Source organism: Syngnathus scovelli, chromosome 11, assembly GCF_024217435.2.
Source record: "Syngnathus scovelli strain Florida chromosome 11, RoL_Ssco_1.2, whole genome shotgun sequence".
In the NCBI taxonomy this organism is placed as follows: Eukaryota; Metazoa; Chordata; class Actinopteri; order Syngnathiformes; family Syngnathidae; genus Syngnathus; species Syngnathus scovelli.
Window position 1 is genome coordinate 6,191,981 of NC_090857.1, and position 25,011 is coordinate 6,216,991.

General features: G+C 42.9%; 3 protein-coding genes across 4 annotated transcripts; all 3 read right to left on the reverse strand.

Annotated features, from left to right (window-relative positions):
* Positions 1-9: 9 nt before the first annotated feature.
* ell2 (elongation factor for RNA polymerase II 2) lies at positions 10-9,460 on the reverse strand. The gene is made up of 12 exons (XM_049734490.1): positions 9,272-9,460; positions 7,029-7,076; positions 6,588-6,709; positions 6,333-6,496; positions 4,532-4,791; positions 4,255-4,379; positions 4,068-4,140; positions 3,354-3,996; positions 2,702-2,765; positions 2,460-2,631; positions 2,310-2,354; positions 10-2,200 (listed from the first exon to the last, which is right to left on the reverse strand). The coding sequence occupies exons 1-12, from the start codon at positions 9,443-9,445 to the stop codon at positions 2,084-2,086; spliced, it is 2,007 nt and encodes a 668-aa protein (XP_049590447.1). The 5' UTR covers positions 9,446-9,460; the 3' UTR covers positions 10-2,083.
* Positions 9,461-10,371: 911 nt separating this feature from the next.
* On the reverse strand, positions 10,372-14,172 carry LOC125977842 (globoside alpha-1,3-N-acetylgalactosaminyltransferase 1). Its single transcript, XM_049734820.1, has 3 exons — positions 13,691-14,172; positions 13,073-13,135; positions 10,372-12,848 (listed from the first exon to the last, which is right to left on the reverse strand). Exons 1-3 carry the CDS (start codon positions 13,722-13,724, stop codon positions 11,902-11,904), a joined length of 1,044 nt encoding a protein of 347 aa, XP_049590777.1. The 5' UTR covers positions 13,725-14,172; the 3' UTR covers positions 10,372-11,901.
* A 133-nt stretch (positions 14,173-14,305) lies between these two features.
* On the reverse strand, positions 14,306-23,692 carry pcsk1 (proprotein convertase subtilisin/kexin type 1). Of its 2 annotated transcripts, none has more exons than XM_049734816.2 (14): positions 23,254-23,692; positions 22,287-22,391; positions 22,091-22,213; positions 21,018-21,164; positions 20,415-20,491; positions 20,232-20,320; positions 19,919-20,091; positions 19,481-19,693; positions 19,239-19,339; positions 18,925-19,158; positions 18,200-18,360; positions 17,986-18,119; positions 17,733-17,894; positions 14,306-15,756 (listed from the first exon to the last, which is right to left on the reverse strand). In XM_049734816.2, the coding sequence occupies exons 1-14, from the start codon at positions 23,440-23,442 to the stop codon at positions 15,358-15,360; spliced, it is 2,307 nt and encodes a 768-aa protein (XP_049590773.1). In that variant the 5' UTR covers positions 23,443-23,692; the 3' UTR covers positions 14,306-15,357. The 2 variants fall into 2 exon arrangements, with proteins under 2 accessions (XP_049590773.1, XP_049590775.1); XM_049734818.2 differs by lacking the exon at positions 14,306-15,756 and adding an exon at positions 16,360-17,086 and having other exon boundaries at positions 23,254-23,685.
* Between the last annotated feature and the right edge of the window lie 1,319 nt (positions 23,693-25,011).

Genomic DNA, 25,011 nt, shown 5'->3' on the forward strand with positions numbered 1-25,011 from the left:
AGAAAACAATTAATGTTTGTAAAAACCAAGTGGATTTTATTGAAATGTTTTGTACATTTTCAGCTGAGCAGGATTGCATTTAATTCAAAATACACTTGTTTTTGTTTTGTTTTCTTCAAACCATGGCTGAATACTGCCAGGGCATTGCTTAATCTTCTGTTATTTCGTTTAAGACTTGATGACTCCCTCCTCAAACAATAAGTCATAAAATGAGAACATTCCAAGCTTTTTTTTTATTTTTTATGAAAGTATCTCTTTGGTTTCAGGGGCGACATAAGTGTTCAGAATGTAAAGGCCTATGCTTACGCATTGTTTCAAGTGGACCCGGTAGAATGAAATCAAATCTTCAAATGTCTTCTGTCTGCACAAAATTCTTATTCTCACAAACAAGGAAGAGGAAGATTTGGACTGCCAATTTTTCTTTTATGATTACTTTCAAAACAGGAGATGAATTGACCCGTCCCATGATTGGTTAATGACCGCAATTACGGGTGGTGCCAGTTCTAAGAGAGTGACTTGAATTCCTCTCATTACTTGTGTTTAGGTGGAGAAAAGTATTGACCCATTAATGACAGGTAGTCTAGAAAATACAGTTTTAAGTTTTAAGCATTGAAGTGCTTCGGACTAATGCAACTTTTTTTTGTAATGGGGGCCCACGTTCATTTACTTTTTATCCATCATAAAATCCTACTTCACGTAAGTGTACTTGAAACGTGTTTAATGATGAAGAATCGAACAGTTTTTGTAAACGTTTCCCTTGTTAACAAAGTCTCAAAATATATATTTTCACTTTTCATAGAATGCACGAATTGAATACCACTAATAAGCATCAATGCTCGGCAGAACTCAAAATGATCAAAATACATTTGACCTGAAAATACATATTTGTCCCTCGGGTGGATGACAGCACTAAAGGCAACTCAGAACCGACAAACGTCTCATTTGTTACTCAAGCCAGGTTGATCCCGAGTGCTCTGGCTGGTCAAACAAAGTAGCAGCTTTTTTTTTCCTTCTCATTTTCAGTTTTCCAAGTTTCTTTTTTTTTTTTTTTAAATTTTACTCATTTTTTTACACATTTTTTGTTGCCATCACACACTCTCACGCACGCGCACAGTCTGTAACACACCTTCCATGCTTCACATCCCTTCTTTTTCAGCTTCCGACACACAAACACACACGCACACACACACACAAACACGCGCCTTTTGCCAGGCAGTTGTGTTCCTTCGTATAGACTACGCACCAAAAGGGTGAACCTACACCAACATTCAGCGTAAACACCTTAAGGCACCCAAAATGCACCATTGACATCAACACTATTGGTGCAGGGGGGGACACTGTCCCCTAGAGGTCTTTACCTTTAGTTACCTCTCTACACCCCATATGGCCAGAACAATTTACAATCCATATAGACAACAGCTCACTTAATTTCCTCTTCTCGCATCCTTACTGTTGGTTCTCGCACCACGTGGCCTCCAGCAGCATGAGAACACAGCAGTGAGGCAGGAGAGGAGACATTTTTGCCAAGAGATGATATCTGGATCTTATGTGCAAAATGGCTTCACAATGTCAAAACATAAGGCCCATAACTTTTTTTTTTTTTTTGCTTACCAAAAGTTAAACAATCTGCGGACTCTTGCACCACAAGTCCCAAAATAAATAGATCTTATTTTCCTTAAATACAACTTAATAGTTTCTCTTAAACTCAAAAATACTTCTAATTGCTTCACGATAAAGTCCTTCGAAAGAAAAGAGATGAAAAGTCCTCCCAAACCCACTCGCTTTTCATGATGCCCCGCCTCTGAAAGCGAAAAGGGAACCAAAAAATAAAAATGCGGGCCAAAACAGAAGGACTAAAATTGGGACTCTCTCAGAACATTTCAGGCTCTAATGCAGCCTGTGAAATCAAAGCTTACAAGAGGAAGGAATGAACGAAGCAAAGCGGGATAAGAGTGAATAAGGAAGGGCGGAACACGCACCAACCGTGGGGGTGTTAATAAATAAGACCCAGTTGGACCCCTCCCCCCGATCCCAGTTGGACATTCCATTCACAATACTGATCAATGATGTGGCGAGAGGACTCTCAGCACCAAGTTTGGACTCGGCGCTGGTCAAAATCCGCTATGAGCCGCTTGATGTGCGCCAGCTTGTTGTGCAGGTACGCACAGCGTTGTTTGTCCCCGTGGTAGTTTGGGCTGTGCTGGAATCACAACGGGCAAATCATGTGAGACCACAAATCGATCAACGGGGACAACAGAAATATTATTGCGGAGGAAAACCGGACATCAGAGATGTGCTCGCTCACTTACTTGTTTCATCTTTTTGTATTCTTTCACAACTTCATCTTGCACCTTCTACGAAACATCACAGAAACACGCATGAGAACTCATATGAGCTTGCTGCTTATATCAACCAGTAGCATTTGACAAAAGTGAAAATAAAACAGAAGCAAAGATGACCTGATAATCTTTGGTGCCCGGTGCCAGTTTGCGGCACTTGGAATCCAGCAGCGTGAAGCGGCGGGTGATCTTCTCCACGCGGGCGTGCAACAGACGGTACTCGTCGTACTCGGCGTTGAAGTCGTTCTTGTAGTGCTGTCGCTGCTCCGTGGACTCCAGTGCTGTGTACTTTCTACAAAGCCAAAAAATGATGAGCCGCTTGTCATAGTTTGTGAATTCTGAAAGGTGATGGAGCAACTTACATTTCATAGTCAGGCACTTCGAAAACAGTAGATTGGCCCGGATTCTTGTCTTTGTCTGGGTAGTCTGGAAGGAAAGTACAAAGGGTTCATCTTGAGGCGACGTTACCAGAATGGTTGGCGCTGAAAAGATTTTTAAACATTTAAATTTATCATCCTAAATGTGACCAATAATTATACTGAATCATCACACAACCTAATGACGCACAACAAAATAAGATTAAAGCAATTGGTGCTTTGCTGTTCTTGCCAAGTATGTTTTTTTTTTTTTAATCAGTGCAATTAAACGATTAGAGTTGGGTGTTGGCTATCAGTTGGAATGCTTCTAGTTTAAAAGCGCGGGTGTTACTGTTCTTTTGCACACTGGCACAGTCACTCCCAGATCGGAGGCTGATACTCATACCTGGGTTTAACTCAAGTTGTTGTTGTGAGGATCTCCATGTTTATCTGGGAGAAGGGTCGTTTTAGGTCTGATGTCAAGAGAGTTTTCTTTTAAAGCGTAAAATACTCTGAGACTGAATTTTCAACTTTCTGCCATTAATTATGAAACGCATAAAAGGAGGTTCAAATAAATGTGAGGCCGTTTGAAAAGCTAATAGTTTAACATCAGAAATATAGAGACAGAACTTCTAGAAGGTCATCACTAGAAATGTACCTCGATGTGTGTGAACATCTCTTCTTTCATCCTCAACATTCTGCCTCTTTTTTGATTTGGGGCTCTCCGTAGCCTGCTCGACTACGCTTAGAGAACTGTTGCTGCCCTTTTCTGTCCATTTCCCTTGTCGGTCCTTGTCTTTGTGCTTTTTGGACTTCTTCTTAAACTTTTTGCCATCACTGGCCGACAAAGGAGGGCTGCTGATCACAGTGGAGGTTACAGTGAGCGAGGTGCGAGGCGGAGGGCTCGGCGAGGCCGCCGGGATCGGCGGCTGATAACGCTGCAACGGGACTCGATCGGATGGCAAGGAAGTTGGCGAAGGGTCCCGGCAGGAGGAGCTCTGGTCCACAGGCAGGTCCTGAGTGCCGCAGCCCTCCGGGGTGCTGGGGGAGTTGGAGCTGGAGGCTGGGCTGGGCTGCTGGTGAGAGGGCGCTGGAGGGTGAGAGGGAATCGGGAGATGGCTGGGCGGGCCCAAGATGACGTTGGAGGGCAGAGAAGAGCATTTGGCGCTGGGGCTTCCCTCGTCCTCACGGCGCTCTGAGGATGAGGGAAGAGATGCGGCCGGCCCACGGTTGCTGAGGTGGGAGATACGGGCTTTCTTTGGCGCCAAAGGATCTATAAAGTCAAAATCCGGCTGGCGCTTCTGCACAGGAGAAACATATTTTGTGAAAGGTCTAACATGCATGTGAGAGAGTTTTTCGAGACAAAATATACCCGAGGGGACGACGATAAACTGTCTTTGGGAGAGCTGTTTGAGGAGGGTGCCTCAGTAGGAAGACCTAGTTTGCTGTGGAAGAAGGGAAATGTGACAGAGAAGCCGCGTTGTCAGTTTCAAAAATTCGCTAGTTCACAGTTTCAACTGTGCCTTATCCTCAAAGTCGATGTTGGTGCAAGAAATTACCGAGTCAAGATACGCTCCACCTGGGTCTTCTCATCTTCAGAGTAGCCAGGCCAGTCTCTCTGGACGTCACGATAAATAAAGTCCTTCAGTGAATATGTGTTGTCTTTGGGGTTAAGGGTTGCCACCTGTTTAGTAAAGACCGAGAACGTTTCGAGTTCAGCTTTGAGTGCATGAAAACGGTCAAATCAAGATCTTGTGGTGGGCGCACATCTGTGCATGCAAATTATGTCGAGCAGCATAACTGAGTCAAAAGTCACAAGAGACCTTCTTACTACACCTGTTGCAGGGCGGTCCCCAAGGAGTTGCGGTCCTTCGGGTTGATGCCGTCCCGCTGCAAACGGGCAAGCACTTCCAGTTTCTTGTAGGACCTGAGCGCCAAAAGGTGAACCACACGGTCGCGGAATGGTCGCTGGGAGACAGCGTTGTTGGAAAGGCACTTGCGGATGGTATTGGCTGGGTTGATGGGCGTCGACCGCTTGCGCTCCGGGACCACCTCAGGTGTCGACAGTGCTGGTTTACGGACATGTACTTGCTTACCTAGAAATGGAGAGATGCGATTGTGATTGACATTAGCGGGCCGCTCTAGATGCTACGCGTGATCTTGCTCGGCGGTTGCTATCAACTTGTCTCCATTAGTGAAATTGAAAAGTGGCCAAGCCAGGGAGGCTGTTTGCACATTTTCACCGACTGGTGCTTAGGCATTATGAAATTCTAAAGCTCTTTATGAGATTAAGGTTAGCGAGAAAGAAACACTCCCCTTCTTCTTCCACTGAGTCCAAAGGCAGAGACTAAACGTAAAGACTTGAAAAATAATTCAAAAATAATAATCAAATGAAAGAGTATGTATATTTTACTGTAGATCGTCTATTAGCTTATTCTGTAGCCAACATTTAACTGCCCCAATTCTACCAACAAGCAGCGCCTCTAACAAGCTTTTTTTATCACCCCATTTCAAAAGTCAGCAGTTCCTCACATTCCCCAATTTCTATCTTGCCTTGTTAATGCAAATCTATCCCCAGAGTCCCTACAAACGAGCCAAAGGATTTTTTTTTTTTTTTTTTTTTTAAAGCTTGTTTAGCAGATTGTAAAGGCTGGTCTTAAATTGTGGCGCTGGTTTCCTCAAGTGTTTAAGTCACTCCTTAAGATTCAGTCCTTGTTGATTGTTAGTCATAATATATCGTGCGTGCAGTCACCCCAATTAACAACCTACTTTGCATATCAACGTGCATCTTAAAACACACGAAGGAGGGCATTTTTTTTAATTGCTGAAAACCAGCTTGGCTGTGTGGCTAAAGCGCCCAAGAGTGTCATGTCAGGAATGTGATGAGAAAGACGGATGGCATTCTAACACCTGCACAGCCAGCCTGCCAAAGGCTCGAAAAGCTCACAAAGACCTTGGTCCTTGTATTTACTGGCAAGTCCGTTTTGATTTTTGCTCAGGATTGTCCAAAACTATAAATTATTAACTGCCATGAAAATCTGCGGACCGTTCCAATTGTACGATTCAACATCTTGTCTGTGTCTTCTTTGGCCTTGAGCGGTGACATTACTCTAGATAAATGCCAGCACTTGCATTTTTTAAATCGGTGAAGTTATAAAAACAATGACTGGCTATTGAAATCCAACTTGATGCTTGATTTAAACAAAACTGCAAAAGTTGATTTGAGTTAATTGATTATAAAACCCCTTTAAAAAATGGACAGATGATTCCATGCAAAGCTGATTAGTGGGCACAACAAAATAAATGTTCAAATTTGGTGTGTGGATTATAAACAAGTGGCATTTGGCAGGCGGTGAGTCAGTGAACCACAAACAGCTTCATCATCTACCTTTGGCCCTTATCAGCCCAACTGTTAATCTAGAAAAGACCGAGATGGCAGAATGGCTTAGTCAGTAGCCGTAAGGGCTTTGAATGGAGTCAGGCGGGTCAGCTTTAACCTATTCAGTCCCTGAAAAAAAAAAAAAAAAGGGGAGGGGGGGTTTAACAGAGCGGGGAGAGTCAATCGGACATCTAACTACTAGATGAACACCAGGAGGGTTTTGGGGGAAGTGTGATGAAGAGAGTTGAAGGGTCTTGCCTCTGTACTGGCCCCCAGGTTTGATGACTTTGGTCCCACGTTCACGCGTGTCCTCCACAGCCTGGGTCATACGCTCCCGGGTCACCTGGTAGGAGTCATTGGTCGCGCATACTGTGACCTTGTCCTGTACTGTCGCCAATAATGCCAGGTGAGAGGCCCCTGAGCTGGAAACAATGAGGCAAGCGGTGTGTGTGAAGGAGAACAACCTGCCGGCAACAAGTGTGGTCGGACAAGAGGAGCTGACAGGGCCATTACCTTGAAGCATATTGATGGATGCAATCGAAACTTCCCTGAGGGTTGTCTTTGCCGACGTTAGACAGGTAGAAATCAAAATTGTGGGAGGCAGAGGAAGAATCTGTCTTGGGGATTTTAATGCGCTGAAAGAATCCACCCAAAAAATATTTCAGAACATCCAACATGATGAAGATGTATAATTTGTATCTTACATTTCAGAATCAACGGCGTTGGAGCATTAGACTGTCGATATCTAAAATGTGGTAACAAAATATTCTGGTAACATGTTGTATAAATACTCCAACAAGGGCAACCACCTTTAGTTACTGACTACTAATAGCATAGATTAGCGCTAAAACAGAAACAGTTAAGCAGCTGATTAACTTGACTAAGCAAGAAAATAAAGGAATGAATGAGTGCTCCTACCAAACAAAAATCATTTTATTTTAAATACATTCTTACCCCTTGGAGTCCCTTGAATTGTATTGTTGGCCGCAAAGAGGATACATTCTGCAGAGATTAAGGGTGGGAAAAAAGCACAATAGTTAAATATTGTTGGCAGGGACTTTTCAGTCAGGTGAGTCCGGAACTATTAACACAAACCCAAATTTATGGAAAGAACCGGCAATAAATTTGACTGACACGAAGGAACTTCAAACATCTTGATTCGGCAGCAGAGCCCTCGGGGCCCGTGGCACCAAGAAGACCGTGCAAACTGCCCAAACAGCAATGAAACCTTTTTTTCCGAAATATTCAGCATTTTAGAAAACAAATAAAACCCAAAATAAGGTATTATGCTACTTTGCTGCTGATGGCCACATATTGTCAGAGCAAACATATTTGACAGAGGCTATTTCTGAAATGCTTGTTTTTTTATGTGTAATTGGGCCGGTGTCGACTACCACAAATATGCAGAGGCTTTGCTGCTGCATTGCAGAGTCGGTTAGGACGGAGAGTTGCTGGGACTCCTGGCTAGCTCACAGCTGGAGCAAAGACTTCAAAAACTGTTACGTCAACCATTTTTTATGCAATCTGCATTTCATTATACAACAGCGTCTCTATATGACTTGCCATCTCCTACGCGGAGATAAGCAAAGATATACCTTACCTCCATATTTTAAATGGGACAGAGCGATCCATCTCCCGGTTGTTAAACTTCTACTCCCCAAGCCACTGACTAACTCCCCCCTCCCCCACCCACACCAACCAGTTCTGATCGCATTTCAGATCTGCAGTAAAAAAGAAAGCCCCTGTAGCACTGGTCCAGCTACAACACACGTTGCCCACAGGGCAAAAAAACAAAAAGCAGACGGGTTTGGCTGCTCAGTCAGCAAGAGATGGCAAGCCGCCCCAACACAGCGTGCGCACCATCATCACCGCATCCAATTAGGCCTGGAGCAGTATCCACTACCCACAAAGAATTTCTTCAACCTTGCAATGACCCCGTTTGTCACAACTGCAATGTTGGATTCGTTTCCTCTACAGAGTTTGACCATGGGGGCAAAATCCACATGATGTCTCATGTGTGACATACAAGTGCCATAAAAGTGGCTATGAGAGATCCCTGAACACTACACTCAGCTTTGGGTCCATTGGCCCTGACGGGGGGGGCACTATCGGTGTTATGTAACAGCATTGTTGTTGCCAAAGTTGAGTTCAGCTAGACTTTGGGCATGCACAACTCACTTTCCAGCTTGGATCACCTGTGTCGTACCTAGGTGAAGTAGCGCCGTGCGCGTGTGTGTGTTCAAGATTAGAAAGTTAAATATAGCTACAGTTCAGCAGTGTTTTAAGTTTAACCCAAATAGCACACCAAGTTAACAGATTCTTACTTCAATCAAGAATACAAAATCTAATATTGTGTTAAGATCTAAATACATATTTATTGTGGACTAAATATTCAATAAAACAGAGGTAGATCTACAAAAAAAACGCAATTTATAGGCTTCTATTCTCATGACATGTAAAAGAATTGAAATGACTCAGCAAACTTGAATTTTTTTTCATCATCTCGCCTCCAAAGTGGCAGCATGTCAGTGAATGAGCAGCCTGGCTCTCCAGCTTATCCTGCAACGTACTGCTTTAGAAAAAAAAATCAAATATATCATGGACCATATGGGAAAATGGCTGGACAATCTTAAAACTGAACGAACGTAATAGGTTAAATTGTGGATTATTTACTTCATCGGTTTATTTAACTTCACAATTTACCTCTTTATACTAATTATGTAGAGTACATTAACACAAGTAAACAGTTTTTAAAATCAAGCTACGTTTGTATTAACACCGGTTACGCCCTTATATTAACTACCTTCTAACAAGTTAGTAAAAGCACAATTTTGTCCAATATAAATACTTGAAAAAAAAATGGATTAGACACTTTGCACAGTTAGTCCAACACAGCAGTCAAGCTTCTCACTAACAGATTGCTAACGAAAGCTTTTCGAAGTGTCACAGTTTAAACAAGATATTCTTAATTAAACAACATTTGTCAGTTCCTAAAACTCAATTGGCTCAAACGTACAAAGCCAGATTAATTGTTCCCCGTTGATTAATTGAGTGATACTAGACTAAAAATGTCGACATTTGATCGTTTCTTTTCGCTGCCAACAACTGAGCTAACGAATTGCATTTAGCTATGCGTGGCACTTGGGCTTCCCAGCAAAGTGTCAGGCAAACCGGTGATCCGATGGCATTTCACTCACCGTGCAATTTTGGTAACTTTCGATCGCTCTCAATGCTGTCTCGGTCAATTTGACATGCAGAACGGTAACTCGGTCTGCGCTGTGTTGGCCACAATTTAATCCGTAGCTCCCATCCTCGGAGAGCGCCGCCATGTTTATCAAGCCTCCACCATCGTCCCTCTGAGGCAGGAGCATATAGCACACCGACTCCCCTCTCAGCCCTTAGCGGCCCGGGGAGGGACTACAAGCGCTCTCGCTGGTTACCTCCTCTCCATTGGTTGCTGCTATTTTCACTTATCCTGCCACACAAGTTGTCACTGTCGCTGCATTGGCATCTTTTTCTGATTCTATAATAAACTTGAGTACTAGATTAACAATACTACTGTCTATTGAGCTATTTCAAATAGATTAGAATGTAAAACAAATACTTCCATAGACAGTGCCAGCATGGCTGAACTGGCCATGTCATAAAGGGCAAATGCCCGGTGGGCCAGCATCTTCGGGGTCAAGGTGGTGCTATTATTTACCACCGAGAGATCAACCCACAATTTGTCCATTAATCAATTTACAATATACATAGATAGCAAAACCATCAATCCCTGACCCCTTAACCCCTACCCCTAGACATTGGCGAATTTGATCTGATATTTGACGCAAACTACACGTAAAAGACAATACGATAATGATGATGTGCTTTCCCAGTTATAATATGAAGTATGGACAATGGGCACCGACCCCCTACCAGGCAGGGGGCTACACCTCCATTATCTGCTACGAGCAGCCCCCCAATGCAAGAGATTAGGTCAGCATGTTTTGGTGTGTCGTAGCCTCAGGCTGGGTGTGGAAAGACCTGTGTGAATCCAACAGATTAACATGGATCTTCACCCCACCCAACCCGTGACAAGTGACACACGCAGTGTTTTCATCATTCCAGTGAATTGACGTACGACTGAAGACTTCTAGAACTTAATCACCCTTCTTGTGATATTTAGGAACTTACACTGCTCTCAAAGGCAGCGTGAGCAATACGTGTGTCATAAACGATTAGATGTGTTTCATGTGGAACCTCCTTTAAAACAACAACACACTCGTGAGTTAGTAAAGCCAATTCAAATCGTGGGTAATGTGCACAAAATTCAAATCCACATTTTTTTAATTTATAATTTCACAGGTCTTAGCATATCACAGTTTACTGTGCAAACAATGAAATTGTTTTCCATTGATTTGAGAATGTTCTTGTTTACAGAAGTCCAAACGCTGTCGGATAATAGCTTAATAGCACAGCACAAGTTAAAATGACTCACTCTTTGCTCAAGGTTAAGCATTAAACACAGAAAGGCTATTGAGAATTTAACTGTGAAGTTTAGTGAGTTTATTTGGAGAGTCATTTGTTTTCAAATGTCATTTGCAGTATTGGCTAGAAAGCCACAAAACGTAGCATGTCTCAGGGTTGAATTTTTCATAAAGCAAAGTTGCTTAACAGTACCAACATTTTTAATTTTGCTATTCAAATAGAACTAAGAAGCCAATTTCTGCAATACTTCTTCTTTTGAGAAACACAATTGTGCAAATTCTTAGCTGTCTTGTAGCATGAGTAATTGTATACAGGAATGCAAATGAAAAAGCCTCTCTAAAGATCACTGGAGGCTGTTGCAACAGGTTTACCATCATTTGTCATGCTTGCTAGTGAAGGAAAGTTTCAAAAAATACATATTAACAAAATACAAAGCACTAGATGAATATTTTTTTACATCACATTCATCGTTTTCAATAACAGTAGAGAATATTGTGTCAGCTTTCCTAAAGTTATTTTTGCATATAGCTATAGTTCTACACCCCCCCTAACTGAAATTTTGCAATATGCCAGGAAAGGGTGTCCTCAGTATGAATCAGGTGTGTGTGCGTGGGTGTGCATGTGTGTGCGATAAACGGGAATCAGATTCTTGGAGTGATCTGAAGTTCAACTTCACTCCACGTGGCGATCGGGCCCCGTGGACACATTCTCTTGGCAGTGAGAAGGAAGCATCTGCTGTGTTGAAAGCTTCCCATTATGACTGTAGCACACATGGACGCAAATGCAGACTGAACTGATGTGAATTGGTGAAAAACGTAGCGGTTTTATTCCTTGTCATTAAAAAGCCATATACCTCATCGGCTTTCAATGAGGCCCAAATGTTTTATGGAAAAATTGCTCACCAGGACAAGATTTGTTTATTGTTTTTGCTGCAGTCAAGACACAGCAGCTGATAAACACGTGTAAGCTGGAGGTTGAGCATCGCCGTGTGTCGACAGTTTTTTCCCCCTCTCCGCCTCCCACTTGATATTTAAAGACCTTGAAAGAGCACAGCTTCCAGTTAATGATTGCCCATTGAGGGGGGAAAGTGTGCACTGACACTGTTGACTCTTATCGCTGCTGACCACAAAGCCGCTAGAAGACTGGCTGACATTAATAGGGAGCTCAATTTTTCATTTAAAGGGTTATTTCTCACACTAGTAAAACGACTGCCTTTACAAACCAAAGTTTTTTTCTTGTCGTCAGCCATGTTTATAGTTTAGATTTGAGATAAGAGCTTCAAATTTGGATCTCATGCACTCCAAGTCAGACCTACTCGAGTTTTATCCAAAAGTGAACGGAGCACTCAAACAAATCATCAACATCGGTACTTCTCCCTTTTCGCAGCATCGAATGCCTCGCATTGCCTTCCCAACGAGACCAGCCTCTTCTCAGGCACGTCCGCGGCCAAGCCCGAATCCCACCAGTTGTACTCTGGCGAAAGCACGCAGGTTGGCCGATGAGTGATCAGGTATCGGTTTAAGTAGCTCTCTTCGCGGCCGCTGGCCAGCATGCCGTTTGACTGATCCTTCAGAATGAGCAAGGAGCAACCCTGAGCCATTCTGTACACATTGCGAATAAGCCCACCGTAGAGCTCGGACGTGTAATAGTAGTCACCCTCATCCTCCTTCACATAAGCTGATGAGTCTTCATCCTTTTCATAAGGAAGTGCCGTCTGTGGCTTGCCGTAGTGTTCGGGGTGCAAGGTGGCCACCAGGTCACCAAGTATTTCCTCTTCCACAGGAGCCATAAACTCCTGGTCGATGTCAGCGCAGAAAATGTACTCAACCTCCTTGCCAATTCGGTTTTTGATGGCGTCAGCTAAAATGGGCATACGGCGATAGACCAACTTGTCCCAGCCGGGGAACTCGGCGACGGGTAGTATCTTCAGCTGTCGTCCGGGCCCCAACTTGATGGGAGGATCCAACATGCGAGGATTATCGATGAGGATATAGTACGTGACTATCTGACTAGGCAGGAAGTAGATCTCTGCCGAGGAGATGAAACGTCTCACGTGTTGGGCGTATGGTCCCACCACAAGGGTCAGCAGACCTACCCGGACTTCTAGCTGTGCAAATTCAGTCCTTCGGCTGACTGAGTCGCGGTTGTCACCCCAAACCAAAGGAGCACCCCAAGGAGTCTGAGCAGGGCGTTGTAGTTCTGCGTTGCTGTTCTTCGTTTCTTCTCCCACGGTTAGTTCCATGGGGCGAAAGTAAGGATGAGGGGACTTCTCATTGCCACCAGCCTTACGCCCATGGAGGAAGTCTGAAGAAATCAAACACATACTTGAACGTGTGGAAGCTGGAAGAAACCAGCTTCAAACTGAACAAATTATGGGGCCCATTTGAAATACTAATACAAACAATACAATACAAACCCACAACGATTTGCTAAGCATCAAACCATGGTGCTGGCCAAGATGAATTTCCCCTTGAAGGATAGGTATGAGATGCATCTAATTCAGCATCAGAGTAGAGCAACACACTTACATATGATAAGTGACAGGAGAACACAGTACAGGAGCAGCTGTATCCTAGACACTCTGACGGCTCCTATTTGGAGGATAAACACAAAAATTTGCACAATTATTTTTTTTACACAATAGTCTGCAGACAATAAAGAACAATGAAAGCAACCATAGTTGCTGGGTTCTTCACTCTGGTCTTCAGTGGAATGCAAAGAATGTACTGCTCAAGATGCGCCTCCCCATGGAAATGTGGCATGCTGCATTAAATGATATCGCACACACACTGCTTATAAATATCTACAGTTTGCACTCGTCGTATAAAGTAACTTTATTTGTAAGAAAACGGCGTCTCTAAAATTCATGAAATAATCCCAAATCGAGTCTACATGTAGTTGTTGCAAGCTTGTGCCTGAGAACAAAACAAAGATCAGTGAAGGAAATGCAAACGTGTCAAATGATTTAATGCGGAAAAGGTCTTGAATTCATCAAATGTGGAAAAAAACACCTCATTAGTTTTCTCGACACGTTTCCAGCAGATTGTGCCGTTCGTGCTGCCTTGTGAATCGCGTGCAGGTCAAGCAGATGTGACTAAAGCAGAGGAGGTGGAGCAGAGCGCTGACGAATACTAACTTGTACTAACCTGTGGCTGTCTTGCAGAATGGGAACAGCGCCATGCTGTGACCCGCTGCTGGATAAACACAAATGCCAAAAATCTTGCTCTATCTATCTATCTGTTTCTCCAAAGCTCTTCTTTCTGGTTATTTTGCTTAACTCTTAGAAACTCGAGTTTCGTTGCCTCACTTTTTTTCCTCTTTCCCAAAATGTTCTCCTCCCCCGTTTCCCAGAGACTCCTGCTTGTTTCCATTTCTGAGGCGAACCCAAAGAAACCAGATGCATGTGGAATCTGTGGCAAAGAAAACGAATGGAGTAGCTGCCTTGAATCATTTCAGGCAAGGTGCCCAAACTACGGATTCGGGGCAATTTGCAGCCCGCTGTCCATTATTAGTGGCCTGCAGCATCTACTAAAAATAACTTGACATGCACTTTGAATAATTTAGCTTTTTAGTTGGATCAGGGCAAGTAACACGGAAGAGCCCACACAAGAACAGAAAGAATATGCACACCGAAAGGCCCAAAGTTGAATTCAAATTCCAAATATTTATGCTATTTGAATGGATTTTTGTTTAACTTGAACCTCTCAGTGTTTTTGCTGCAGAAATCAAATGTAAGAAAATCCACACACTCAGGAGGTCGATTTGCAGTTTACAATAAGTCTCTTATTTTTGTACATCCATTACAGAAATTGCAACATAATAATGGTTTGTGCAAACAATTCCGAACGGTAGCATCAGCCAAAACAAACATAAAAGAGCAAAATTTAGGCTACGCTAAAGATAATTTACAGTGCAGCATTTTGTCCAAACATTATCCTTGTCCTTCCATCTGGTTGGCAGAGAAGCGGGGCTGGCAGTTTCACATGGAAGTATAGGGACAACCAAATAAATAAATAAATAATAATAAATAGATTAAAGCTCACTCGGGACAAACTAAATTGAAAAAGCTGACTTAAAATTTGCGACTGAGTGAAGATGACTATTTTGTCTTGTAATAATAATCATAATATAATATGAATGCAATGTAGACAAATGTGCTTGCACAGATGATTACTTTATCGGATAGGTACAATAGTACCAGAGTAGTGCCAACACTTAATCAATACTGTTCTACTTTAAAGATATATTTGATAACTTATGGACACAATCAATATTGCACTACTTTAAAGATATATTTGTTAACTTATGGACACAAAATAAACATCACTGAAATACATAAAATCTTAAAAACCATTCGGCAGTGCTCCTATTCGATCCATGCTGAAGTTGCAAAAAATCAAGTGAAAGAATAAACTGTGTCGGGGTTTGATAGTATATTATTTTCATAAAATATGAGGATCCTTAGAAAAATATTTCATTTAATGCAGCATTGTACTTTTAAAAAAATAAATTAAAAATGCAAAAGAAAGTTAAGATATTTTTGTATATATTTTCACTGCAGACCAAAGAGATCTGCAGTTTCATGCTTGGATTACGATGAATGGACCAACTGAAATCAGTGCCCAAAACTAATGAAATGAAAGTAAGGACATTCGATATGCAGCATTTGGGGGACAACGCAGAACGGAATAAAAGACCTTTGAGGTCTTTTTCGTTGTATTCACAATTTTTTTTTCCTCCTTTCCTATTTTGCCACGTTCCTCTGCTTCCCAACCAACACAAATCTCTCTCCCTCTCTTTCTCTCTCTCATTTCTAGTCCTCATCTAACATCTGAAACAGGGCCTGCAGCAGGCGGTCATCTCGATGCCTGTACGGCTTGCTGCTGTAGAAGCCATCACTATAGTCACTGAAGACATTGTGGCCTGGGCCCCTGAACTTATTGATCATGTCCAAAGCTTGGTACAACTTTTGTGGGGGGGTTCTTGTTGCCAGGAGGGAGGACATCCTTCCAGGCTGCTTCCTCCCCCAGGTTGTTTGGGGCTGCTGGACGCTGAGGCTTTGCCTGTTGAAGGCTGTCTGCAGGAGACGCAGCAAGGCCTGTGTGGGGGAGTAGGGAGTTGTTGCTGGCTTTTGGGATTTCTTTTCGGCAGCAGAAGGAGCTAAGGGTTGCGTTTTAGTCTTCGTAGGCGGACGGGCCTGAGTGGGTTCTTCCTGCATCGCCGGACAGATCAAAAAGATAGAATCACATGTCATTGATGACATCAAGCGGTGCAAAAGAACTTGGTGATGACAGAGGAAAAGCATACGATTCCCGTTACGCTCTCTCGATTGTTTAGAAATTAATGATTGCCATCTTGAGGTTATGGATACAGTATTAGATTATACATTTTGGTTGTTATAAGGGCAAACAGATATGTCAAATATTTTTTTCGTAATGTTATAATGCACTTGTCTTTTAGTCTTTTAGCTCTACTGTATTATTAAACTGTTGAATTATACTGAGAATTTTTTATTTTACGAAATATTGTAATCGAAGCTACGTTAACTTTTAGATTATTTTTTTGCACTGATTCTGAATCTCCCCTCGTTTTTTTTTTCTAGCAGCCCAGGTTCTCATATAAATACAGTACATGTAGTTCTTATAATAATACAAAATATGTAATATTTATGAATTCATAAAGAGTTATGTTCAGCAACAAGGGGATTTTTTTTCTGAAACATCAGAGCACATTACATGGTAACCATGACATTAAAAAGTCCAGAGGGAAACTTCACTAATACTTTTATCTTTGCCAAGAGAACAAGACTGCATAATCTCTGTTGAACTATTTAATGGATGCCAGAAAAATCAAGACAAAGCCATGGAGCCTAATCTGCAAGATTGTGGAAGAAAGTCTAATCCCATCCCCTGGGATTCCCTGAGTACTCTTCTACTCTTGGTCCCCCACCCACATGGGGGGTGACTCAACCTAGCCCGTGTGACAATGTGTGAGCCCACGGCCTTAACTGAAATCAACTAATATGTGTGCCAAGGGTGCCATAGATAAGAAAATGCCAAGCAAGGAGGAAAGGTCACCGCGATATAACACCCTAAAACCCATGTTTGTGTATGCAAAAATCCTATATGTGCTTGTGATCCCCTACAAGGCAATATTCGGGGTCCGCCCCCCTCGGACTAGGCCCCTCAAATGCCGTTAACTTCAGGGATCACGAGTGTGGTGCAGCGCATTATGGACAAGTCTAAAGAAATCCAACAAAATATGTGACCCATATTGGACTGAGTTTGCACCCTATGATGAGCAATGAAACCTGTGGAGCACATAAGCAAGCCAAATCAACAACCTATATATTAATCAGTCAACGTGGACCCTAAACTTGATGATCTCATTAATATCATTCCCTGCGTTGAAGTCATCCAGCCTATAGGAACCTTCGGGACCGGCATGGCGAGACGCTTCTCCCACTGGGTGGTCTGGTATGGCGGGTGCCGCAACCCCCCAGATTGTCCGTCGCATGATCACTATGCCTTACTTTCAAGGTCCTAATGTAAGAACACAACAGCATCCACAATGTACAAACATGCCTTGCACAACTCAAGTGAAAAAAAATTCCAACAATAATAACTTAGGTGACAATTACTCCTTTCCTATGCCCACTTGTTAGATTTAATATACATGACCATGTCCTCCAACAAAGCTCATGTTCAAACCAAAAAACACAGTTCCACTGATCCACCCAATTCCATATTAACACAATTCCACTGTTAAATCCAAAACAAATCCATTCTGCTTCCTCTTCATGTAGCAAAATTTTGTTTTCACAAAACCAATCATTCAATCCATTCCCTACGGTTTAGATTAAGTTAATTACGTCATGTTCAGCCTCCCCAAAATATTTAAACCATTACATCATTTGCTTCAGAATTCCTGATTCTCTCTTTCTCTCACACACACAATATTACGCACGCTTTAATAGGTCAAACTTAAAAACCAAATATTAAAAATGTCTCCAAAACCTGATGTGCTTGAAAATAAATTAAGTGTCACAGCACACTCATTCATCAAATTCAGTTGTAATTGAAGAATTAATTATGGTATAGTAATTGTACAGAAAAAAATTCGGATGAAAACCAATCACCTCGAATGTCAATTGGTTATCCCGTCCGTCTCAAACGTGCTCTAACTTACCTCCATCAGGTCATCCATATGTTCCACACCACGCCGGTCGTTCTGCACAGCATTGTAGGCAATGTACACTCGAGGCTTTTTCATGTGCTCCGGCTTCTCGGATGTTCCGTGGAGAATCAACTTCCAGCTCAAAATACGACCCTGGTTCTCTATACGGCCCGACTGTTACAACAAAACAACATCACGCTCAGGAGGAATAAGAATCTGATTTCAGGTTATTAATCGTCATCTGTCCGTCAAGTTTAAAACTCACATTGTCAGTTATCTTGAGGGTCCAAGTACCGGAGGGGTCTTCACCCCATGTGTGGACAGACATGAAATACCAGTTTCTAAAACCATTGGAGGACGTGTCACGCTCGCGCTCAGCTAGCAGCACCGTGGTGGTGCCTGGGAAAAAATAAAACGCACATGGTTATTTCCCGAGAGTTCGGTGTGTGTATGTGTGTGTGTCTGAGCGTTTGTCTCACCAGCTGGCGAAGTCAGCGTGATGTGAAGATCGCCTCTCCTGGTGTATTCGATGCTGACCTCCACCTGCACATGTTCTAGTGAGGTGATGGTGTACTCCTGCTGTCCTGCACAGGCTTTAGTTGGAATCTCTATGGTTGTCTCTCCTGCTGATTTCAAATCCCTGTGGAGTGATAGAATAGAAGGGAATATTTAAAAAATAATAATAATAAATAGTCCATGGTGATGGAACACTGTCACATCTGCTTGGTAGTTTCTAAGGGGCAACGTGTGCTGCCACTAAATAATCCAAACAAATGTTGAAAAATAAAACAAAACAGAATGCTTCCTGGTTTTGTTGGCAGCTTTGCATTCTCTGCCAGTAATCAAATCATATTTGACAATTATCAATTAACATGACCTACATTTTAAATGACCCAGATGTTGTTTTTTATTTTTATGAGGAAAAAAACCAAAAGCTTTCCAATTCATGTTCATGGCACCAAGAATGTTCTCGGATTAAGCCTCATTGTTACTGTCACGAGTAACAATGATCTTTTCAACCATCTGTATCTTTAATAACGCAGATGGTTGAAAAGATCTTTGTTTACCCCCAAACTGTTTTGATTTTGTTCTGGATGTGTGTTTAAGACATGTTGCAGGTTTTTTGAGTTCAGATGCAATGGGTCACACAGTTCATCAGCGACTTATCTCAAATAAGGCCGCTTCATTCAAAACGTTGCCATACCTGGGCTGGAAAGAGTCGTCCCTCACAATGCATTGCTTTTTTTCCGGCACGTGCTTCCATGTTGCAGGGTCAGCGAGGTCAACCAAGGCTTTAGCATTGAGAAGCCCAAAACCAAAGCGACTGTTGACCATCAGTTCCGCTCCATTTTTCTTCCAACCTGGATTATTAGCCAAGGGATCAAACTCTGACGTCCAGACTACAATGTGCTGTAGGTCTCTCCAAGTCAGATCTGGACTGGAGAAGAGACGTGGAAAAGGAAGCGGGGTTAGTGATCACTTATTCAAACGAATCTCAATCATCTTTCATTTGCGTACTTTTGCTCCAGTGCAAGGGCAAATATTCCAGCAGCTAGCGGGGCGGAGGCTGACGTTCCCGTGTGAGTCTGAGTGCACTCATTGTGTAGATCAGCGCTAGTCTGGAGAAACGTAGAAAAACAATTCAAACTTTTTCATGATTTTTTTTTTTTTTTGAGTTACTAGTTTTATAGGGAGCATATGATGCATTTTCATAGGGTGTGAAGTTTGGGAATTGCTGATGGAGTCCATAAACTACTCACAATCCTCTGGTCGGTGTAGTCTCCACTGCTATACGCTGTTGCCAAAGTGGAGGAACACTTTTCAGCGTACCATGGGGACAAGCCCTGCTGGGAGGCGCTGCTGATTGACACAGTGTAGATGCTGTCTGTGTAGCCATCACAGTCACAGTTATCCCCCTGGCGGCCTCCGTTACCTGATGCCCAAACAAAGATTGAGCCCTTGCCGCCTCGGCCCTGAAGAAAGGGGTAATGGGAGAGCAGTGAAGCAAGAAGTCATATATTTGTTTTCACTCGGGTCTACCGTGCATTGCTTCTAATGTGGAAAAAACATTTCATCCAAAATAGGATACAGTAAAGGCAGCTGAGCATGTCATTAACTACCAGGGGGCAGATAACAGGCCCTCGAGGGAATCTCAGCGTCACATCTTCCCAGATCAGTAAAAGCTGTTAATGATTTACCTTCTGGATGCCGTATTCAAAGGCTTTTTGAGCCAGGCGACCTGGGCCTTCAACGGTTTGGCCATCATCATTGGGCCCCCAGCTAGCACTGTAGATGTCCACGTGATCCGGTCTGAAACCGATAGAGCTGGCCTCAATGGCGTCCGTTACAATCCCATCCAGCATACGAATACCTGAGTGGAAAGAACCGAGAACATGATCAAAAGATGCTTATTGTCAGACGTTCCTTGTTGGCCGGCCAACCTATCAGCATTTATCGTCTTATATACATGTGCACCGATTTCTCAATTACCTAAAGAGGAAAGCCTCTTACCTCCAACTTTGGAATTGAAAGCCACCCCAACACCACATTTATTGTTGTCCGCTTGCATGGCGATCTCACCGGCACACCTGGTCCCATGCCTGATTGAAAAGTTTCTCATTATATAGGGCTATCAAACTTGGTTGGATATGTAAAAAGACAACAACAAAAAAACACTGAACATTCTCAACATACTTGTTTTCATTGGTGGTGTCATATCTGGGGAACGGGTCAGGATCATTGTCATTGAAGTCAAAGCTGGCTGCTGCATCCTTGAATAAAAATGACAGATGATGAGCGGGCAAAAAAAAAAAAAAAAAAGATATCAGATTATCCCATGCACATTTGTCAAGAGCTGCCACATACAACTTAATAATAGAAGATCTCCAGGAACATGTGAGACGGCTGAATGGAAAAAAGTAAAAATGTTGGAGGCTCTTTATACATTGAGTGTGAGCACCTTGGGTGACTCAATCTCTCGGACTAATGTGTCTTAATGGCTCGATAAACAGGTTGCTTTTCGCCATTAGTGTCTCTATTCATTGCTGCGGTGAGACGATGACGACTGGCTTTGAAAAGCGGCAACATTGGAAGGAACTCAAAAGAAGCAAGGTAGAAGTAAAACATCATTTCCCCTCACACAAAACATTTACTAGGCCACCATCAGAGCAGCTATTGAAAATTAGAAGCTAAATAAAGGCAAAAGATGTGTTTGCCTTGCAAGGTGTTACCAGCAGCGTTGCTGTGGAAACAGCAGACTGAGACGACGGGGCGGTCACCATGGAAACAGTATCTTACGTAGTTAGCGGAGATGTCTGTGTGGTTCCACTCCAGTCCGTCATCCAGAACGGTGATGACTACCCCTTTGCCCGTGATGCCCTTCTGCCACACCGGGATGACATGCAGGTCCAGCTTGGGCAGGGACGACGACGTGCGTGTGTCTTGCTGCATGGAAGACGACGAAGTGGACAAAAAGTCAATGGTTGCTCAGGCACAACACAAAAAGGCTCTTTGAATGTTATCAAGTGTTGTAAAAGGTGAAAGCTTTTCAGCTCCATTTTTGGCATTTCAAGACTATATTTTTTAATTATGGCTCGTCCACTCCTGCGGCCACTTGCTGAGGCTTTTGTGTGGTCCAGTGCCTGATTAATTTAACACTCAAGACAAACAAGTGCATCGTGTTGCAACCGGCATATCCTTTGATTTGCCCCAAAACAAAAAATCACAGCCATGTTGTCAAGCAATGAGTCACACCCTGATTACATTTTCAGGGGCATAATGGCATCTCGCTCAATTCTCTCCTGCTCTCTGAGTCCATCACATAACGATCTCTGTCCCCTCTAATGTAAGCAAACGTCACATCTGCCAGCGTGCGTCACCGTCCTCTGCTCCTTCATTTGCTCTCTTCACTTAGGCACTATGGGGCATTACACTTTTACAATAAATGTTCCCCAGCTAATGAGCTCAGTCTGATCTGATATGCTGTGTATGTGTTGATCATGGATTAACATGAGTAAAGACCTGATTCTGTAGCAACACCATCCAAAGGGGTCAAACCACGGTCGGGACGTTACATGAACATGTTAGTAATGTGTGAAGTGTGTGATAACCGACTGTCGTGTGCTTCATCTCAGCTTGAATGGGCCAAAAATCCCATTCAGGGGAAATTAGAATTTAATACATCTGCTCTGTTCTGTTCCATCCTGTTGGATTATTTTCTCTCCGCCACACTCATCCCCACTCGGACAGCATAACCAATTAGGCAAATGGCGCTTTTGGCTGGACTGCTTGTTGTATTGTCTTGCGTGCCTGTTTGTTATTTGAGCTGTTCTATCGAGCGGTTACGTTTTTTGGCTTTGGAGCAGACTCACCAGGTACCACTGCTGGTTCCACATGGGATCATCAAACAGCTTGTCCGCCGGGCAGTCCCTGCACTGGCCGATGGATGCTCGCTTGCTGCGACGTTTCTCGTACTGCTGCTCGGCCCACAACACCTGCGGGCGGGAATGGATGAGGTTACTTTGTGTTCAAGAAAACAAATTGCGTTTATGTTGAGGCACCGCTCACCCGATCATCCTCCGATAGCTGCCTGGTGATGTGCGTGGCACTTCGCTTCATTCTAGAGGGATGTTTGCGATGCCTGAACAAGAAATGGTCATTCAGGGCCCCAATCTGCAGAGAAAATAAATAGCTGAAGCATGAAAATCATGTTGATTTTTTTCTTGGATCGTTAATATTTTCCTGCCAGTGTGATCATCAGCTTCTTCATAAAAATACACGCCTGTTACCGGGAAGTTGTCTGAGAATTTTGTCTCATTTGGTAATGCTGCACAACCCGTTTTTCTAGTGTGCTCAAATTATCCTGGAAATGCCCAGGGCTACCTGTTGAAATACCTGAAGAGTATAACTATCCCTTTTATTTTTTTGGTTTTTGTTTAGTAGTACTTTTTAATTGTTTATTTGCACCTGATGATGAGTCAGCATACATAAAAATAAACAGTCTACAAATCAGGAGAAACTACGACTATCATGGCATACAATAAACAAATTCAGCAAAATAGAAATGTCAGGCTAAGATCTGACTAATTTAATGCAAAAAAATTCGTTTTCACTGCTGCAAATGTTTCATTCACGCACTGACCACACATCACCCAGCGACAGCCACTTCTAATGTGTGTAAGCGAAGAGATTCTAAAGAACACAAGGAAACCAACCGCCATTAATGAGCAAAGTGCAAATTGTGAGTCAAACATTGATTCAATCCATTAATTTATCAGATGGCTGAATATCATAAATACTAAATGTACTTTTGGCATATCATAAAAGCTATTATTTTTCCACTCGAATGAGCTAATCAAAGAAAGCAAAATAAATATAATGTTCCTCTTTTACGACATAAGCTTATGACGTAGCCTACTGAAAACTTAATTCGGATTTCTGTGAGGATCCTAATAAAAATCTACCGTTTAGAATTCATGAACAATAATCAAAATTAGTGATTTGGTTTCAGGAAGTCTGACTCCGTGGTGCCTACCTGTCGGACCAGTTGGTAGTCGAGCTCCCGGGCGATCTCCTCGGCGGCATCCAGGCCACCCGGGATCTCCACGGCCCACTCGTTCAGATACTGTCTGTCCATGAAAGACGACCCCACGGAGCGTGAAATCACGGACGAGAGGATGGCGAGAAAACAACACATCATCGCGGGACGACATCTCAATTCCATTTCAGAGGAAATTCAACCAGATGAGAAAAATAAATCACAGAACGCAGGTTGGAAATGATTCAGGAAAAACAAGCACCGAACTGTTTTGATCTATTCTGATTAGTAGTGATGTCCAATTATTTTTTCCTCTGTTGCAGGTGGATGGATGGGAATGCGCGTTTCGGTTCCGTCAAGGAAACACTTGGGGATGGTTGAGCGTTTGCGTGCGTCTGCATGCGCGCGGATGTGGTCACGACGACGAGGGAGGGTGTTCACGTCAAATTACACTTGCTATGACGTCAATTGGGCGTCTTCCTTCAATGGAGTGAGAAGAAAGTGGCAAGGGAAGACGAGAGGTGAATCCAAAAATATCCCAGAATGAGGAGCCATGATTAAATTAAGCAAGTAAAATAAAAAAATTAAAAATCCCTTATGAATTGATTAGACATATCCTAATTAAAGCATATATATCGCATCATTATTACAATTCCTATGCGTTATGCAATAGGTGTACAAGATGCGTTCACGTGCAATCGAAATCTGTATTTTTTTTTGGGGGGGGGGGCTTAAAATGACATGTAGTGTTATCAGAAGAGAAATAATGGATCAGCACTACGGACAGTTCCTCGTCCAGTGTACCCTCAGCAAGTCACGATCGGAAGTCAAGCAAGACAAAGGAGGAAAAGTCATCAACTGATCTACCAGTACATGCTGATCCACAGTTTATAAAATAAAAGTCATAAAAACTGTGCTTATTTTCTAAATAGTATACCGCTTCACTTTTCTTCATTTGATGTGGCACAAATCCTGTAAATGGGAATGAATTCAAATGTTCTCCAACACATACAACAGGATGTCAATTCTTGCTTAACCTGACAACGTCTTTGGATCAGTTGATGTTTTTCAGGCGGGAGAGGAAGTGAGATCTACTGATGATGAGCTGGAGCTGGTGAGCTGTGAATGAGCACACAAAGGAAAGAGGGAGTCCATATCAAGCAAGCTGTGTAGTGAACGCAAACAAACATGGCTCACAAGGACTCTTGCTGTAATTGACATGTACAAAAGAAGACAAAGGTGGAAGATGTGCTCAATCACTGTGAATTGGACATGTGAACACTCATACTGACTGATTAGCTATGCTCATCTGGTTGTGAGCAAACAGCTCGGGTCCAGGTCAGCTGTATAATCTACCTTTACCTAGCAACAGCTGTTTACTCTGAGGGGAAGCTGTGCACACACACAAAAAGCATGCACGCACATGCACGCGCGGTCGAAACGTCACAAAAAACAACGGCAAAATGAACATTGGCATTTACGGCATTGGAGCAGTCTCCCCACAGAGTCGTGTCCTCATCGATTGTGTGTGAATGTGTGTGTTTCTTTCACAATAATGGACTCAGATCACTTATGTGTCTTCCCCTTAACCACCCACAGAAAGGTAAAAACATCAGATGAGGTCAGAGGTATGACTGCATTTCATCCACTAAGTATTTTTTTCCAGTTCTGAGGCAGCATATGGCCTGTGGATGACGCACATGAATCGGCAGGGACTGAGGAGGAGCAAACCCAGTGAACTAGAATGTACTCAAA

Bases quoted from the DNA above. Each gene is read 5' to 3' on its own strand.
- ell2 (XM_049734490.1), bottom strand. From the start codon at position 9,445: ATGCTCCTGCCTCAGAGGGACGATGGTGGAGGCTTGATAAACATGGCG. The intron at 2,632-2,701 runs GTAAGTTGCTCC...TTGGCTTTGTAG, and splicing joins GAAGTGCCTGACTATGAAAT to AAAGTACACAGCACTGGAGT. The intron at 2,355-2,459 runs GTCATCTTTGCT...GATGTTTCGTAG, and splicing joins CGGGCACCAAAGATTATCAG to AAGGTGCAAGATGAAGTTGT.
- pcsk1 (XM_049734816.2), bottom strand. From the start codon at position 23,442: ATGGAATTGAGATGTCGTCCCGCGATGATGTGTTGTTTTCTCGCCATC. The intron at 19,340-19,480 runs GTGAGTAGTTTA...ACGTTTCTCCAG, and splicing joins ACTACACCGACCAGAGGATT to ACTAGCGCTGATCTACACAA. The intron at 19,159-19,238 runs GTACGCAAATGA...TCTCTTCTCCAG, and splicing joins GCCCTTGCACTGGAGCAAAA to TCCAGATCTGACTTGGAGAG.
- LOC125977842 (XM_049734820.1), bottom strand. From the start codon at position 13,724: ATGGCGCTGTTCCCATTCTGCAAGACAGCCACAG. The intron at 13,136-13,690 runs GTTAGTACAAGT...TCCTCCAAATAG, and splicing joins ATTCTGCAAGACAGCCACAG to GAGCCGTCAGAGTGTCTAGG. The intron at 12,849-13,072 runs GTAAGTGTGTTG...TGATTTCTTCAG, and splicing joins TCTCCTGTCACTTATCATAT to ACTTCCTCCATGGGCGTAAG.